The sequence below is a fragment of the Ambystoma mexicanum genome, chromosome 4q, assembly GCF_040938575.1.
Source record: "Ambystoma mexicanum isolate Mex_15411 chromosome 4q, UKY_AmexF1_1, whole genome shotgun sequence".
Classification (NCBI taxonomy): domain Eukaryota; kingdom Metazoa; phylum Chordata; class Amphibia; order Caudata; family Ambystomatidae; genus Ambystoma; species Ambystoma mexicanum.
The window spans coordinates 1,183,587,569-1,183,604,439 of NC_090928.1; the positions used below are offsets into that span (position 1 = coordinate 1,183,587,569).

Consider the following 16,871-nt stretch of genomic DNA (forward strand, 5'->3'; position numbering starts at 1 on the left):
TCCCATGCTCCGAGGGACCATCGAGCAGCGCCAACCTTCGCCGAAGCTCCCTGGAAGTCAGACCCTCGAAATGCTGCCGACCGGAGACGGGGACCGCTGAGGAGAACGAAGTGAAGCACCCGGACATCGACGCTGTCAAACCCATTGCTGTCGAACAGGGTTCGGAGTATCGCCATAACCGCTGGAGGCCCGTTGAAGCCGCGTTGCCCAGAAGAGGGGACCGCTTGACACCGAGCCACCGATGACCAGAGCCGCCCGCTCCTTTGCCTAAGACTGTTGAATCGAAGTACTCCCTTGTCTACACTGTTGATCGCTTTATCCCGCTGGAGAAAGTCGAGGACGCCGACGTGCTGAGGAGACTCTGCCAGTGGGTTTCCTGCCACCCAAAGACCACAAAGACTTCGACGACTCGACACCCTTGTCGGTCCACAGTTCTTCAGAAAATCTTTGCGGTCCTGAACTATCAATCGCTGAGGTGGCCCGCACACTCATCCCAGCAGGACGTCGCCCACGAGCACTGCCTGGATCGTCGCTGTGGTCTCGGCACCCTCGAACTTTTCATCAACGCCGTTGACGCCAAGTTCACCTTCTTCAACACCTCTCGACGATCAGTGGCTCCTGCTTTAAGGGGAGTCACTCAAGAAGGATTCATCAACGCCTCTTCGAAGAAGTCTGCTCTACCAGGTCCATTGGGCGGGAGGGGTTGAAACATTATAGAAGGAAATAAGACTTATAGAACAATATATGGACTGGGCTTGTGTTATATCTTTATTTTACAGATTGCCCAGGTGAAGGGGGATTTCCAAACAGAACTGTGTCTAGTGGTAGGGGCCAGTATTCTGCCAATTGTTCTCACCCACTGCTTTCCTCCTATGTCTATTGGTTGTTGCCTTTATTAAGTAATGTGTGACATTTGACCAGAGTATAGTTGATGCACTTGAATGAGATTTGATAATAATTGTGGTACCACTTTAGAACTGTATATATTTACCATTGTTGATTTTCTGAGCACAAAGTGAATTATTGTGATAGTGTACATAACCTTGAATATTAATTATATAAAGACTGTTTTAACTAATACAGTGTGTGGACATTCCGCTGTGGGGGCTTGGGGACTACACTGTACTTAAGAACCAGCCTGAATCACCTCCTGAGAAGCTAGGCCTTCATTGCTCGACCAGCGCTACCCTATAGAGAATCTTGGCTGGGGTCCTCTGTGCCTCTCCTCTGCCACATAGAGAGCAGGAGTACAGACACCCCCCTCCTGTCTTTACAATCATCTCTAATTTTTCTTTTGTGAGGTGAGTCTCCTGTAGTAGAGCTACATCTCTTTTCTGCCTTCTCAGATACATCATGATCTTGTTCCTTTTTAGGTAGCTGTTGAGCCCCCTGACATTCCAAGAAATTACCTTAAGGTCCCCCATGTTCTAGCCTCTTCCTGCCCCCCTTTCGCATCTTCCCAACCCCTGTCCAGTGTGCAAGTACTAGCGCGTGTAAGCTCGTACCCCAACATGAACTGCCCTTAACTATTAACATTTCAACTTCTTCAACCTCCCCAACTCCCCTCCCTTCCTCCTCCCTTCCCTTCCCTTCCCCTGGTTAATCCCCAATTCCCTCCCCCATTCCAACTGTTGCCCAGCTACATCCCTGGATCTCAGGCACCCCCGCATCTAGCCCTTTTCTTGGCTATCACCAGTACTCGGGGCACAGTAGGGAGATATCGCCCTTCTGGCGTCTCAACAACTTTAACTACTGGGGGTAGGTTGTCTTCATTTTATGTCTCCTATATTGACCATAGTTCACAGTGTGTTTGTGGCTCATAGCTACCTTGTACAGTTCTATATTCCAGTCCAACAAGTCCACCCACTGAATGTATCAACTAGTTAGCATCCGCACCCCTCTAGCGCGGTCACTTCACCCATTTTCTGATATCTCACTGTAGCTTCTCCCGCCCCCTGCAATATCAAGAATTGCGCCGTGTCACTTATCCTGTCCATCTCGTTCTTGACCGTCTCCAGACTCTGGGCAGCCTTGGGTATCCAGCCAGCATGCTGCCTCCTCTGGGGTTTCGAAAAGTGTGCTTTGCCTTTGTGTAAGACCTTAAGTTTCGCAGGGTACAAAAGCATGCATTTGAATCCGGCTGTCCGCAATCTTCTTTTCACCACGATGTAGCTGTACCGTTATCTCTGTACCAGCATGGTATAATCCGGGTATGCAGTGACAGTCACCGACGCTCGCATTATTGTGCCACCTTTCCGGAAAAATTACAAGATGTTTCCCTGTCTCTGTAGTTCAATATCTTTGCTATTATTGCTTGGGGAGGGGCCCCGGGTTGAGGCCTTCTCATCAGGGCCCTATGCGCTCGTTCAATCGCAAACCCCTGGGAGAGCTTGCCACCCCCTATTTCCTGGATGAACATGTTTTTCACGTAGTCCGTAGGATCCAGGCCTTCTTCTCCCTCCGGTGGGCCCCCCACGCGTATATTTCTTTCGTCTTGCTCGCCCTTCGGCCTCCTCAGCTCGGTTTTCCAGGTTAGACATTTGTTGTTTCAATATGTGGACCTCTTTGGCGTTGGTGGTGCTAACATCAGCATTGGTTTTTACAGCACTCTCCAGGCCACTCGTTCGTTCCACTAGTGCTCTTACATCCTGTCTCAGTAGGTTGACCTCTATCCCTACAGTGTCTATCTTAGTTTCCAGTGCCGCAGCACCCGGCTTGGATTTCAGTTCCGTTATGGCCGCCAGGATCTGGTGGTCGCCCCTTGGCGAAGTCGTCTCTTTCTGTGTGGTGGCCATAGCTTGTGCAGGCGTGGTTAGGGCCTGCTGTGATTTGGTAAAAATGTCCATTGTTGGCTGCTTGCCTTTACCTTTGCCCCCCTTGACAGCCATTACACTAGACATCCCCAGTCCTGCCCGTCTGCTGCTCAGGCTTACGTCATACCTACGGTATGTTGGTTTTTGTGCTGGCCCGCAGCCTTGACTTCTCGGGTGCGGGGCTCCCTGTGGCCTTGTCTGCTGTGTGCTCCTATTCCTCAGTGTACAGGTCCACCATGTGTATAGCCTGCAATTCTGACCCCCCGGCTTCCCGGCTCTGCGTGCTCTTAACTGTTACGTGGGGGCTACAGCGCTGCACCCGTTCTGTGCTTATACCTTGGCTCAGTCTCCTCCTGGCCCCACTTCTATGTATACAGTGCGTGCCACCCACGCCTAGGCAGTGCACGTGCTGACTATCCAAGTGTGTTTGGTCCTTCCCTTGGGACTAGTGAGCTGTTTTGGCAGTGTAGGACGGGCCCGGCGCTAGCTCTACTGGCCTGATAGCATTTTGCGGGGCTGCCTGTGCCACGTTGTTATACTGCACTTGTTTGGTAGCCGGTGCTCCTCTCGCACCACACCGGGGGTGTCCCCCTCACTTCACCACACCCTTCTAGTGTGTCTCCGACTTTCATTTGTGGGGGGTGTGCCTCCTTATGCGCCAAAGTCTACTGCCTGTGTGCCTCTAACTGAGGCTTAGTTCCTCTGTCCCTGAGGGGGCCTCCACCATTCAGCTGTTCGGTGCTCAGTCTTGGCCAACGTCCTCAAGGCCCCGTTTCTGTGTGTGCAGCTGCACTCTGGTGTACGCGTCTTCTGGTGGCGGCCTTTTGCTACCTCGAGGCTTGCCACCTATTTCCCCTGTCAGGGGCTGCTTTTCGTGTACTACCTTCATGGTGCTCCGCACCTTGTCGCTATCTTCCCTGATCCATATTCAGGGCGTGCTGCTATGTCCATGTGATGCACCTTGGCCTGCAGCGGAGATGATACACTCGTGTTGCATGGCACCTTTCTATGACAAGTCTGTGTCTGCTTTGTGTTAACCTGCCTTCATGCAGTGTTGATGGAGACTGGCATTGTTGTCATTCTGTTGGCTTTCGCCTAGCAGTGCGGTCTGCCGGAGCTCCCCATTGCCTGCTATACGGCGCGTCTTTTCTTTGTTGTAGCCGCGCATTCATTGCATATGCGCGCGCAACGTTCTCTTTATTGTTGGCAGCTGCCTGTCGGTCTTGGCTGCAGAGTCCTTCCGCGGCGCCTGGGGCCGCTGATTTTAGCCCAGTTCCTGGGCGTTTAGCATCTGTGCTGTGGGGGCACTGGGCGTTGCAGCGCAGTTGTCCCCGCGCTTCCAAGGGAGTCCGCCTCCCGTTCTCAGGCGCCTGCGGGCCGCCCCCCCACCGCCACTGCCACGCGGGCGCTCCTGCACGGGCAGCTTTGCTCGGCTGAGCCTCCCCGCTAGGTATGCTCCTTGATACCCAGCTGTTGTCTGCCTTTGCAAGAAAGACGCCTGCTTCCCTGGCCACTGCGACCCTCACAGCGGGCTCGGTCCACACACCCAAGAGCTCCTTTGTTCAGAGCTCGCCGCCATCTTGATGACAGCTCCGCATTGCCTGTCGGAGGCTTCAAAGTTCCATAAATCCTGGCATCTTTACTCGATCTGCACGCGGGAACGTGCGTTAGAGTCAGCTCACTTTCCTATTTATTCAGTCTGCTTTTCTTGCTGGAATTGGTAATCAAACGGCATGCGCTCGTCCGGATCAATTTTCGGATCCAGGAGCTCCCGAGGAGAGCAGCCTATTCCATGGCTGCCAAGCCACGCCCCCAAGAGTGCATTTATGTTACCCTTTGGAAACAACTGGCTTTCTTTATTGCTCACAAGTGTATGTCCCCTTAGGCCTGGGGACAATACCCACATGCACCTGAAATGAGAGTAACGTTTATATCTAAGATAGCTGGGAGTGTCGATAAGTTATATTAGTGGAAACAAAGCTGTTGCTCCACCATTCCATTCTTTGCATCACAGAAAAGTGGCCTTGACACCCAACCAGAAGCCTCTGCCTTTTCAAGACTACCACCTCTAATAATGCACTGAGAGAGATGGGTGCATCTATACCACACCCCACTTCTGTCCATTTCAGCAGGAGACGAGTACAGCAGATGGATACACAGAACATGAAATGTGTGTTATAATGCCTTTTCTCTCAGCAACCTCTGTCTAAATGACAACAGTCAGAAACCTGCTGGTGGTGCCATGTCAATCTAATAAAAGGTTTTGTCAGAAAAATAACTTACTTTTAGTGACTCTCCCCAAGATGGTTTCACACATGGCCGCTCAGGATCCAATGTTACAGTGTCCATCCTCCTTTGGAAAAGTATTAAACAGCAATCCATGATTCTCATGATGAGATGTGGTGGTTTTGCAAGTTTTCGTACTGTGGAGATATCTGCAGGTTTGATTGTCTGCAATGAAAAATATAGCATGCATCATACTTGTGTATGTTAACATATTCTGGGTAAAGTTAACAACATATTTATTTGCAAAAGAACACAGAAGGTGCAATTCCTAGGCCTCACAGCTTTTCCTAAATCCCCAACAGCTCCCTCATCAGTTTCCACCTCTAAACTTGCATTTCCACATTGAATGTCACACCCTTTGGTACCTACATGGATAGACAGCAAAAGGTACTTATGGAATCTACATGATAACAGGGAATGTAACTAGAGCCCAACAAAAAAGCAACTTCATGTCCAAGGTCCCAGTGTGGCATCACCTGCTCCATATCCCCTTCCAAAAATCCTTATCTGCCTCTCTTTCCATCCAAACTGAAGTTATTTTTGTAATTGTTTCTTTTTTTTAATTTGTGTTACGGTACATTTAAACCTTTCACAAATCACAGTAAAAATACAAATAACAATAAAATTTCTTGGGGGCGTGGCTAACTGCCGAATGGTGTGCACGTAAACCTCCAGAGTTCCCGTGCCATCATAGGAATCCTGCTGTAATCCTGTGCAAAAACCCCCAGGTTAAGACATCCGAGTGCTGGGGATACGTCCATGCCTGCTGGAGAGCGGGTGGGTTCATTTTGGAGGCTGAGCGTGGTGGGGAAGCGGTCCTGCGACCCGCCAACAACTCTGCTGTGTGGCGGAAGGGACTTGCAAGATGGCCCCTGCAGCGAGGTGAGGATGAGGAGAGCGGCCCGACCAGTGCTTGTGAGCAGAGGAGGGATGCTGCAAGCCCGGATTGGCAGTGGGTGAGTGGGCTTGGCTCCGGCGGTGAACGGGAGCCGAGGTACGCCGAGTCACAGCGGCGGTGAAGGGCTTGGAGGTGAGGCTCCCCCCCCGATTGGAAACGAGGAGTGGGCGGACGGGGAGGAGTGGAGGTTGGGAAGGCCTCTCCCTCCACGACGAAGGAGACGTCCATCCCCTGAGAGGGGAAGTGAGCCGCTGCGGCAACAGTGGCGGAGGCGGCCCGCACGGGGCAGGAAGGCAACGAGTGGTACTTCGGGAACGGGCAAGAAGCTGCGGAGTGCGGCCAGGGCGGTAACAACGTACGCGTTGCATCTTGTGGTCTCCCTGACAGTGGAGCTGCCTGGCGACAAGGTTTGCTTGGTGTGTGGGAGCGACGCCCGCTGAAGACACGGTAGGAGGGAGGCAGCGGCTGTCTCCCGGGCACTGCAGCAAAGACATAGGAGAGGAAGAGAAGAGGGGGCGGTGGAAGGTACCCCCATTGAAGTAGGGGGGGTGCAGGAGACTGGGCTCAGAGCCAGCAGAGAGCATCCGGTGTTGTAGATTAAGGCAAAATCCTTCACAAGAATTGGGGCTGGAGGACCCCCCAGGAGCAATGGCTCTGGTGAATTGAAATCGGGTGGTGGAGAGTGGAATTGGGAACACAGGGGAGGCCTGGCAGAGACATTTTTGGTGGCGACTGTGGACGCTAAGCAGTATTGGCCGTTGGGATGCTGGCAGGGCACAGAATGGCGGGTGCTGAGCCCAATATAGGGAAACCAGCAACAAATAGACAAATATGCTGCTGCAAAGGATAGGCCACAGGGACAGGCCGGACTGGATCGGCAGGTGCGGGAGGCATCTTCATGGGGGGAGAGGGGCACAGTGACTTTGGATTCGCTGATAGAAGCGATACAGGTATCCAGGAGCACCCTTGAAGAAAGTATCAAAGAGGTGGGTGTCTCCCTGGTGAGAGCTGACCTTCGCAAGGTGTGTGAGAGAGTAACTGAAGTGGAGCAGGGGGTCAGTACGGTGGCGGATGATGTCCAAAAGCTCAAAAATCAGGTGGCGAGCCTTGTGGGGGCAACTCGAGTACTAGAAGCCAGGGCAGAAGACTCGGAGGGACACTCTAGGGGCGGTGCAACATCCGCTTGGTCGGGATTCCGGAACGAGAAGAGGGCCCCAGTGCAGAATTATTCGTGGAAAATGTGATCCTAAAAGTACTAGGGATCAAAGGCTTGTCCAACCTTTTCACTGTGGTGAGGGCCCATAGGGTCCTGGGGAGGCCCCCCCACCCCCCACAGAGGGTGATGGTGGCCAAAATTATGAATTTCCGGGATCGGGATGCGATTCTACAGGATGCCCGCAGAGTGGGCCAATATACAATTGGTAATGCAAAGTTGATAATTTTTCCCGACTTCACGCTGGAGGTACAGCTTCAAAGAAGATCTTACGATGCTGTCAGAAGTCGTCTGCGGGAACTCAATTTAAAGTACATGATGTTCTTTCCGGCGAAGCTCAAGGTGTTGGCGGGGGGTGGGGGGAGTCTTGGTTTTTCACATCTCCAAAAGAGGCCTGGGACTGTTAGATACGAGATCGCATAGGATGGATCCTCCAGCTGGGGGGCATAAAGAGTCGGCGGGACCAGACTCGGAAGAATGTGGATAAAGTGGGGTGCGGGATGAGAGGGGATCTGCACTACAGGGGCAGGCTGTTTCGGAACGAGCAGGAGGTGACCTGGAGGGGTAGGAGTTGGGAGGTGTGGTACGGGGGAGGTGATGGAGCCCCACAGTCCAAACGACGTTATTGGCTGTTGGCCCTGTGAGAGGAGCGAATGGAGGGGCTGAGTGAGTCAATGGGTCTACAGTTATGGGGAAGAAGGGAGTGGTGGAATGGAACTCAGGGGGGTGGGTTTATTTCCGAAAGTTATGGGGATGGAGGGAGGGTGGAGGGGTTAGAGGGGAGAATTTGGGAGAGGGGATGGGGAGGAGGGAGGTGAGGGGGATGGTTGGGGGGGTTTGGAGACTAAAGTGCCAAGTTGGGGGTAGGAGCAAGAAGGGGAGTTGGGAACAAGGAATAGAAGTAAGATTGGTCACAGCAGACACATGATGGCTAGGGAAGGTAAGGGTAACCCTGAGGGCGGATATTTGGGCTTCTGGGAGAGTGGAGGGGATAACGTAAGTAATATCACCAATAGTCTATATGGGTAGGTTAGGAGGCTTGACAATTGGGACATGGAATGTCCGGGGATTGGGGAACTACCAGAAGAGGCAGAGAGTGGGAGAGTTTTTGAAAAGACAGGGAATACAAGTGGCCCTGCTACAGGAGACACATGCACGCGCAGAGATGCTGGGGAAGTTGGGGAAAATTTGGGGGGGGCAAGTGGTGGGTACGAAATTCATCCCAGGCTAGAGGGGTGCTTATTTGGATGGCAAGGGGGACGCCACTGAGGTTGGAGGCGGTGTCAAAGGATGAGGGTGGAAGAATGGTGCTTGTGCGATGTTTATGGGAGGGCAAGACGATTTGTTTGGTTAATTCACATGCACCGAACATGGATGATAAGGAGTATTTCCCCTCAGTGCTGCGTATGATGGGGGCGTATAGGGGGGGATGTGATAATATGGTGTGGGGATTTTAATTGTCACCTGGATGAGCGGTTGGATGGGTTGGGGAGTATAGGAGGACCTAAGAAGTATATGGCGGGGTCGCTCCATGGGATAATGAGGGACCTTGACTTGGTGGAGGTGTGGAGGGAGAAGCATGGTGAGGAAAGAGCTTATTCCTATTATTCGGGGGCGCACGGTTCATATTCACGGTTGGATTACATTATAACGGGGAGAGAGCACTGTCAGCATTTTGGGGAGGCAAGATACCTAGGGTGCACTCTGTCAGACCATTCCCCCTTAGTGGTCACACTATTTGGGTCCTTAGAGAGGCCTCCACGGCGGTTGTGGTGTCTGTAGAGGGAGATGCTACAGGATGGGGCGTTTGTGGGGGAACTCCGAGAAGGGATAAGATCATACTTCAAGTTAAATGAGGGCTCGTGGAGTCTAGGGGAGTGTTATGGGAGGCTTTTAAGGCGACTGTGAGAGGGCAGTGCTTATCCGTGACACTAGGGATGCGTAAGAGACTCTTAACTTTGCTGCAACAAATGGAGGAACAAGTGGCAGAGCTGGATGGGGAGGCGGCGAGGGGTGTGGAAGTGGGGGAGACCCTGGCACGGAAGATGGAACTCTACCAGGAAACCCTGATGGAGTGGTCACATTTTGATGGCAGTAGGAGGGATGTTAGATTGCATGGGGCAGGGAATAAGGCGGGCAGGCTGTTGGGTTGGTTGATTGGTAGGGAACAGCCGAGTCAGGTCATAACCCATCTAAGGTCCAGTACGGGGGAGGTAATAGGGACCCAGAAGGGAATCAATGACACATTTGTAGCATTCTACAAGGAATTGTACACAAGCGAGGGATGGTATGTAGAGGAGGATGTTGAAGATCTCATGGAGGCACTCCAGTTACTGAAATTGTGGGAGGATAGGCAGGAAGAACGATAGAGGAGGGGGACATTCGTTGGGCGATCCGCGCAATGAAGACAGGCACAGCTCCGAGTAGTGATGGGCTTCCGGTGGAGTTTTACACTATGTTTGCTGACCTCCTGGTACCACAGCTGCAGAAAGTATATGAGGAGGCATTCCAGAGAGGCTGTCTCCCGGAATTGATGAGAGGCTGTAATTACGGTACTCCTAAAGGAGGGAAAAGATCCAAAAGATTGTGCGGTGTACCGCCCCATATCCTTATTGAATGTGGACGGGAACCTTTTAGGGAAGATCTCTGCCGCTAGGTTGGCGGGAGTGGCGCTGAGTTTGGTCCACCCGGACCAATGTGGTGTAACGCTCACCTGGTTCCCACAGAGGCGCGGCGTCGAAGGCGCAGAACTCTGAAGATGGACAGGAAGGGCCCCTCTATTCTGGCTTCCCTGGCTCGTTGGATACCCTCCTGTACGTGAAAAGGGAGTATTACCAACTGTGGAACAATGCTCAAGCCTCCCACTCCCTTCCAACCCTCCACGATACCTCCTCCACGATTCCCTGTGAAGCCTCACTTTAGGGTTTGGAAGGATGAGCTCTCCATCCTGCTTCTGATGCAGGGGCGCGTTGAAACCCAGTTACTTCACTGGATTGAGGATTGATGGGAGTTCAGGTAAGCTTGACTGTTCAGGTAAGGCGCTGTAAAAGTTCTGTTCAAAAGTTCAAGCTTAATAATAATGTTCGTTGTCTAATTGCAGCAAGCGCTAATGCTTATGTCTTTTTCCCCTTAGGGGCCGGGGTTCGGAGTGCCGGAGATATGGCGCCGACCCGAAGTGAAACAGTTCTGGATGAGCGCTCAGGTAATGTCTTTGCATTCGCTCATTCAATGTCTTTGTCTTTTTTCCCCATAGGGGCCGGGGTCCGGAGATGCCAGGAAGCGGCAGGACCCGAAATGCAGTGGGAATAATCCAACAGGTAAGACTTAAAAGGAAACTGAGCTTTCCTTATTCCTTTTCTCCCTCTCACCTTTGTTCTTGTCTTTTTTCCTCTAGGCGCCGGGGCGTAGATGAATCCGGAAGATCGCTGCTGAAGATGGAAGCGCCTTGCAAAGGTGAGTAAAATGCACCGCTGCAGCGATCGAAACGAAATGCCTTTAAAATGATGACTCCCTTTTCAGGGCCGTTGGAGAAATGAATCCGGGATGCAGATTTAGCAGGTAAGGGCTTTTCTTCTCCTATTCTCTTCCTTTCTCCCCTTGCAGGTGTTCCAGGGTGCTGGCAGGCTTGGCTGAAGTCAGGATGCAGGAGCTGACACGGTGAGCGTCCAGCTGCTAGGTGCAGAACAACGCAAAGCATGTGTGGCTGTTCGGGTGGGGTTTAAACAGCCTTGGAAGAAGTTCCTGGTATGTATCCTTCCACCAATCAGGTATGTATCCTTCCCCGACCACACCCGGGTGGTGAGGTAGTCCTACAGGTTAAGTAGTCCCATTCAGGCCTCAAGAGGGCCTGGATGAAGCAGCAAGGTCTGCATCAGGTAAGTGTGCACCCAAGCACTTAAACATATATCGGGCCTCATTCCGAGGCTGGAGGTAAGGGTTAACGGTCACCGTTAATGGCAACGGTGACCGTTAACACTTACCACCATATTCCGAGTTCCCTTTTGCGGGTTGGCATTTAACGCCTGCTTTTAGCAGGCGTTAAAAATCCAACCCGCAAAGGGACCTTGGAGTAAATTACGGCACCGTAATTTACGGTGCCGTAATTTACTCCTTCCCCATTCCCATTGAGCCCTATGGGGGCAGGAATGGGGATGGGGAACCGGTATGGTGAATGGGGAATTACCGGTCCCTCCAACCTTGGAATGGACCGGTAATTACTCCATTCACCATGCCGGATTTCCATGGAGTAAATAGCTCCATGGTTGCTTACCATGGTGCTCTTTACTCCATGGATAGCTCCAGCCTCGGAATGAGGCCCATCCTCTTCTATGAGCCTGGCGCCTAAGGCGCCAGGACTGGGGTCCGCTATGAGCCTGGCGCCTAAGGCGCCAGGACTGAGTCCAAAGGGCCCCGACTTGGGCCCGCTGAGACTTCCCTGGGGAAAATGATGTCTGCCTCTGGGGTTGCTGGGCCCGGCCTGGCTCCTTAGAGGTAGGCATCATGACATGTGGGTTTATTGGAGGAAGGAATACATCAGGCAATATCATGCGCCTGCACCAGACATGGCGTTTGCTTCTTTTGACGCCATGAAAGCATTTGATTCCCTGGAGTGGAAGTGGTTGTTTCGGGTGCTGCGTGAGTTTGGGTTTGGGGAAAATATCTGTAGGTGGTTGGCCCTCCTATATGAAAAACCGCTGGCGATGATTGGAACAAATAATTGGGTGTCGGATACATGGAAGTTGGGAAGGGGGACGCGGCAAGGATGTGCAGTCTCTCCAATTTTGTTTTCCCCTGGCCCTGGAACCATTGGCGGCATTCCTGAGGCAAGAGATGATGGAGGCTGGGATTGAGCCGTAGTGTCTCTTTACGCGGACGACCTGTTGTTGTATATAGTGGACCCTAAGGTATACCTTCCGGAGTTGTTGGAGATACTTTGGAATTTTAGGCGTATGTCGGGTTTCCGGATTAACCTGGAGAAGTCGATGCTGTTTCCGTTAGGGGTGCTACGGAGTTGCCCACTGGGGGAGTTACAGGAGCTGGGGATATGATGGGAGACTGAGTCATTCCGATATCTGGGGATACGAGTATTTCATGAACTAGAAGACACGTTTGTGTACAACACAGGGAGGGCATTGTCCGGAATAGGAGACTCTGTCCAGTTCTGGAAGGTATTACCGCTTTCTCTGATGGGTAGGGTGGCCCTCTGTAAAATGGCGATTCTGCCGCGATTGTTGTATTTCTTTGCTAATATACCATATGTGGCAAAGAGAGTGTTCTTTAAAATGTTAGATATTAAGATTAGAGAGTTACTATGGGATACGGGGAGAAGGAAGGTGTCCTTGAAGATACTGCAGAGGTCAAGAGAGGACGGGGGCTTAAGTCTCCCGGATTATGAGAAATACTTTGTGGCGTGACAGCTGCAGGCGGTGTTGGTGTAGGATCAGCCGGGGGACGGGGGCCCTGGGGGATTGATAGGAAGTTTGCTGCCGAACAACAGACCGGTGGAGCTTCTCTGATATCCACTGGGGGATAGAGGGAGAACGGTAGTGTTGAAGGAGACGTGGAGGAAGTATTTTGGTGGTAGAGGGATAGGGAGGCGGTACGAGAGTAATCTCCCGTGGGGTGCCGATCAGAAGCTCCGTCAGGCGATTGGGAGAGAAGGGGTACAGAGACGCAGGGAAAAAGGCTGTGGGGGATCTTTTTGAAGGGGGGGAGGTTACTTACCTGTGCGGAGTGGTGCCGGAAATTTGACCTATCGCAGGGGTTTTTCCTAGTGTATGGGGCAGTGGTCCGTAGGCTGGCGGAGTTGTGGGTAGAAATCCCGGGAGGAGCCGGAAGCGTGTTCGGTTCTTCGAGTATTGCTGGACCAGGCCGGGGGGAGAGCCTGCATATCGCGGATATATAAGGCCCTTCAAGAGGGAGCGGCAGAAGGGGAATTGAGGGTCAAGGGGAGATGGGAGGCGGACATGGTTCGCCCCATATCGAGTGCAGAGTGGGTCAAGGTGTGGGGGTTGGTCCGACAAACATTGAGGAATGCCCGGTTTCAACTGGTTCAATTCAATATCTTGCATAGAACATATGTGTTCCCGGTGGTACTTAAGGCAATGAACAGGGATTTATCGGATGACTGCCCTAGGTGTGGGGTGCCACAGGCGGGGTTTTGGCATATGGTATGGGACTGCAGGGTAATAGTGGCGTATTGGGAAGAGGTTCTAAAAGGATTGAATGGTTTGTTGGGAACTAGACTGGAGCGTTGTCCGGAGACGTGTCTGTGTGGTAAGGTCCCAGGGGGGAAAAGGCATAAAGTGTGGACAGGATGAGCCGGTTCCTACTTATACTGGCTAAACGCCGGATGGCGATAGAGTGGAAGTGCCCTCAAGGTCCGTCAGTTACTCTATGGCGGAAGGATGTGCAGAGGTGTGGTTGGCGGAAATGACGGTTCTGCAAAATGTGGACTCCGAACTGGAAGGGGAAGGTGTTATGGTCCAATGGGCCCAACTGCTGAATGACCTGTCTAAAGACAATGATTTACGACCGCCGTGAGGATTTACAGATGAGGAGAAGGTGATAAGGGAGGAGGGGGCAGGTGGGTGTTGGTGAGCCGGCAAGGACAAGTTGGACCCTCAGGGAAACCATGGATGTGGTGGATCAGTATGCTGTGATCGTTGGATGGCCTGGAAGCCGGAATTTGGTTCTTGGAAGGGAGGGATGGGGAGATGGGGGGTGGGCGGGGCTATGGAGTTATTACTGTGTTTCATTAAAGTTTTTCGGATGTATGTAAGGGAAGGGGAAGGGGGGAGAGGGGTTGGGTGGGCGGAGGGTGGGGGGCTGGGTGTTTGGGGTATTAACACGAAATGCTAATAAAGAGTGTTTAAAAAAAACAATAACATTTCTTAAAACATTTATCAAAAGCCTGAAGAAAAGAAGTAAACATCAAATGGAAAAGATTAGAAATTGATCTCTCAGAGAAATTGAACTTCCACTTACAATGTTACTCGTATTGGTTATTATCGGCCTATAATTAAAAGGCTCAAGAACTAAGCCATAAATTTTGGTTCAAGAAATGGCCAGTTCATCATTACCAGATGTTCCATATTTTCGATCGTAGAGTTGTCTCTACAAAATCTACATACTCTGAAGAGACAGGCTCTAATTCCACTAATTTCACGTTTGGGATGTAATTTCCCTTTAAAGTGGGAATCAGAACATATTATAATGTGTATTTAAAGCTCTAGTTGTAATCCAGTCCATCTAGTTCAACTGCTTTTTAGCTCCCATAGGAGACTCTACAGGTCTTGATCTTTAATATCTAGTTGTTTAATATATGGCCTTACCTTTCCAACCCATTTGTTAAACACAGAGGAAGATTGCCACTCCTTGAGCTCTAATAGGTTTGTAAAGAAAGACATGGCTGGGAGATTTAGCACTTTCGAATAGAGGAGTAGAGACTTCCAGTTGATATACACTTGTAGAGATTTTAATCCAAGCTCATAATAATTATAGTAATAGGACAGTCACTAGGGAAATTTAAATTATTTGTTATCGGAGGAGTAATTCTCATATGGGACACAGTTATAGGAACAAAGGGGTGCAGTGAGGCACTGAGAATTAATTACTCCTCACTACTCTTGCTCTAGAGATGGTAGAGATGCAGGGATTATAGTCACATACAATTTAATATAACATATAAATTGTTTTCTGAACACAGACATGGAGTTAAATTAACAGTCTGAAGTATACTCAACATCAACAGATCCTTAAAAATGTAGTTTTAATCATATAAATGTAAACAACAAGATCAAGTCATACATCAGTGTATCCGAAAAATACAAAACACTAAAAGACATATAAAACACACAAATCAAACAAATAAGTCATTCAATAGCCCTATTTTTAGAAGACAAATTCACATAGCTATACTGCCTATCTTTAGACATTAGCTGAGACAAAGTGTTGACATGTTTCGGCCCACAAATGAATTGGACATTTGCTCAAATGTCCATTCGGAGATAAATATGGCGGCCATCTTCAGGACATGATTTCTTCACAATTGGTCTTTTCTATGATGTAAATGGGACATCGGAGATCTAAAAAATGTGTTTGCTCTAGAGAGGGTGTGACCTAGTCGGTGAACGAATTTCATCCGTCTTTCTCAATACTTTTTTTGTAGAATCCACAGAGATGTTGGCTGAACGTCAGTTTCACTGGCAAGTGTCACCTTGTCCTTGGTTCTCTAAATCAATCGAAGAACGGTTTGAATAAGCGTGCCTGGTAAAGGTGATCGACTGGCACGGGAAACGGTAGAAGTGCGACAATGTTTGCACATGTGTATAACCAATACACGCGTCCCGAGGCAATCGCTTCTACCAAAGCCCCGGATCACGCAGACGTCAACTTCATTAGCACAGGTCACTCGAATGAGGGGTAATTAATTCTCAGTGCCTTATGGCACCCCCTTGTTCCAACATAGATTAGCCTCCACTTTCTCCCACCCAAAATTAGGTAATTAAATGAAGTTTCAGGTTACAAGTAATACTATTTTCCCCTCATAGAACCTTTTTATCATATTTCATATGAATTCTAAACATTTGAGAAGCAAAAACTAAAGATTTAGTATGAAATTCTTTAGTGATTGCTAAGTACGAAATGTTTTGCTCGATGTTATTACCAAGGTACTTCCAGCTTTCCAGTAAATCTACTTGCACAATGTTAATATAAAATTTACAATGTGATTTTGTGTTAGTACCAGCGTTAAAGATATGTATTTTAGTTTTTGTCAAATTCATTTTTAAATATCATTCATATAATCGAAAGGGAGGTAAGCAAGCTTTGAAGATCTTTAGGCGTTTGGTCCCATCACCGCAATATCATCTTTGTACACCAAATGACGCACTGCGAGATGTCTCTACTTAGGAAGAGAGGAATCACTGCAGGACAGTGCAGTACGTAAATCAGCTAAGTACAAATTAAAAAGTGTTGGTGCCAGGATACAATCTTGCAAGGTAGAATTACTTCTGAAAAGGAGTCTCGAGAATCAAGGCGAGTTTTATATCTGTCAAAATGTAACTCAAGAAATTAACGATAGACAACGGGCAACCCATAAATAATTAATCTTTGATAACCGCCTAAATCCGCAGACCAGTCTGAGTGCGGGACCGTGATTCAAACCTGTTCTGCTGTACACTATCGTGCTTTCACATGAAACACGTTTCCCCTGAGCTCTATCCTCCAGGCCCAAAGATAATTTGTACCAGAGTCTTGTTCGTTTACACCATCAAAAGCTTGTGACAAATCCAAAAAAGGCATTTAGGTAGAATATCCAAAAGTCACAAGACTGTTGATGTAATAAGGATAGGATGAGGTTATTCAAGGAAGTATCTATACCTGGTCTGAAGCCTGATTGATTAGCATCTCTGATAGCTTGATACTCGGTTAACTTATTAAGATTTCTGTGTAGAACTCAGAAAGATCTGATACAAAATTCTAAATTATGTGCAATTCCTGAGACTCCTGGGGTTCGATTCAAGTTACTATAAATTAACGAGTTTACAACTGAACCTGATAATAGCATAGAGGACCCAGGGTAGTCTATTTTTTTGTATATTTACCTCAAGATTCGTGCAGATCAAGATCTGACTTCTCTTGGGCCAATTCAAGTTAA

The 16,871-nt window shown here is 49.7% G+C and overlaps 1 protein-coding gene across 1 annotated transcript in view; it reads right to left on the reverse strand.

Moving 5' to 3' along the window:
- Positions 1–16,871, reverse strand: part of DNAH8 (dynein axonemal heavy chain 8) — an 8,835,797-nt gene that overhangs the window by 1,620,592 nt on the left and 7,198,334 nt on the right. The window contains exon 69 of the mRNA XM_069608756.1: positions 5,097–5,264. Within this exon, the coding sequence (XP_069464857.1) occupies positions 5,097–5,264 (168 nt within the window). The remainder of the gene's footprint in view (positions 1–5,096; positions 5,265–16,871) is intronic.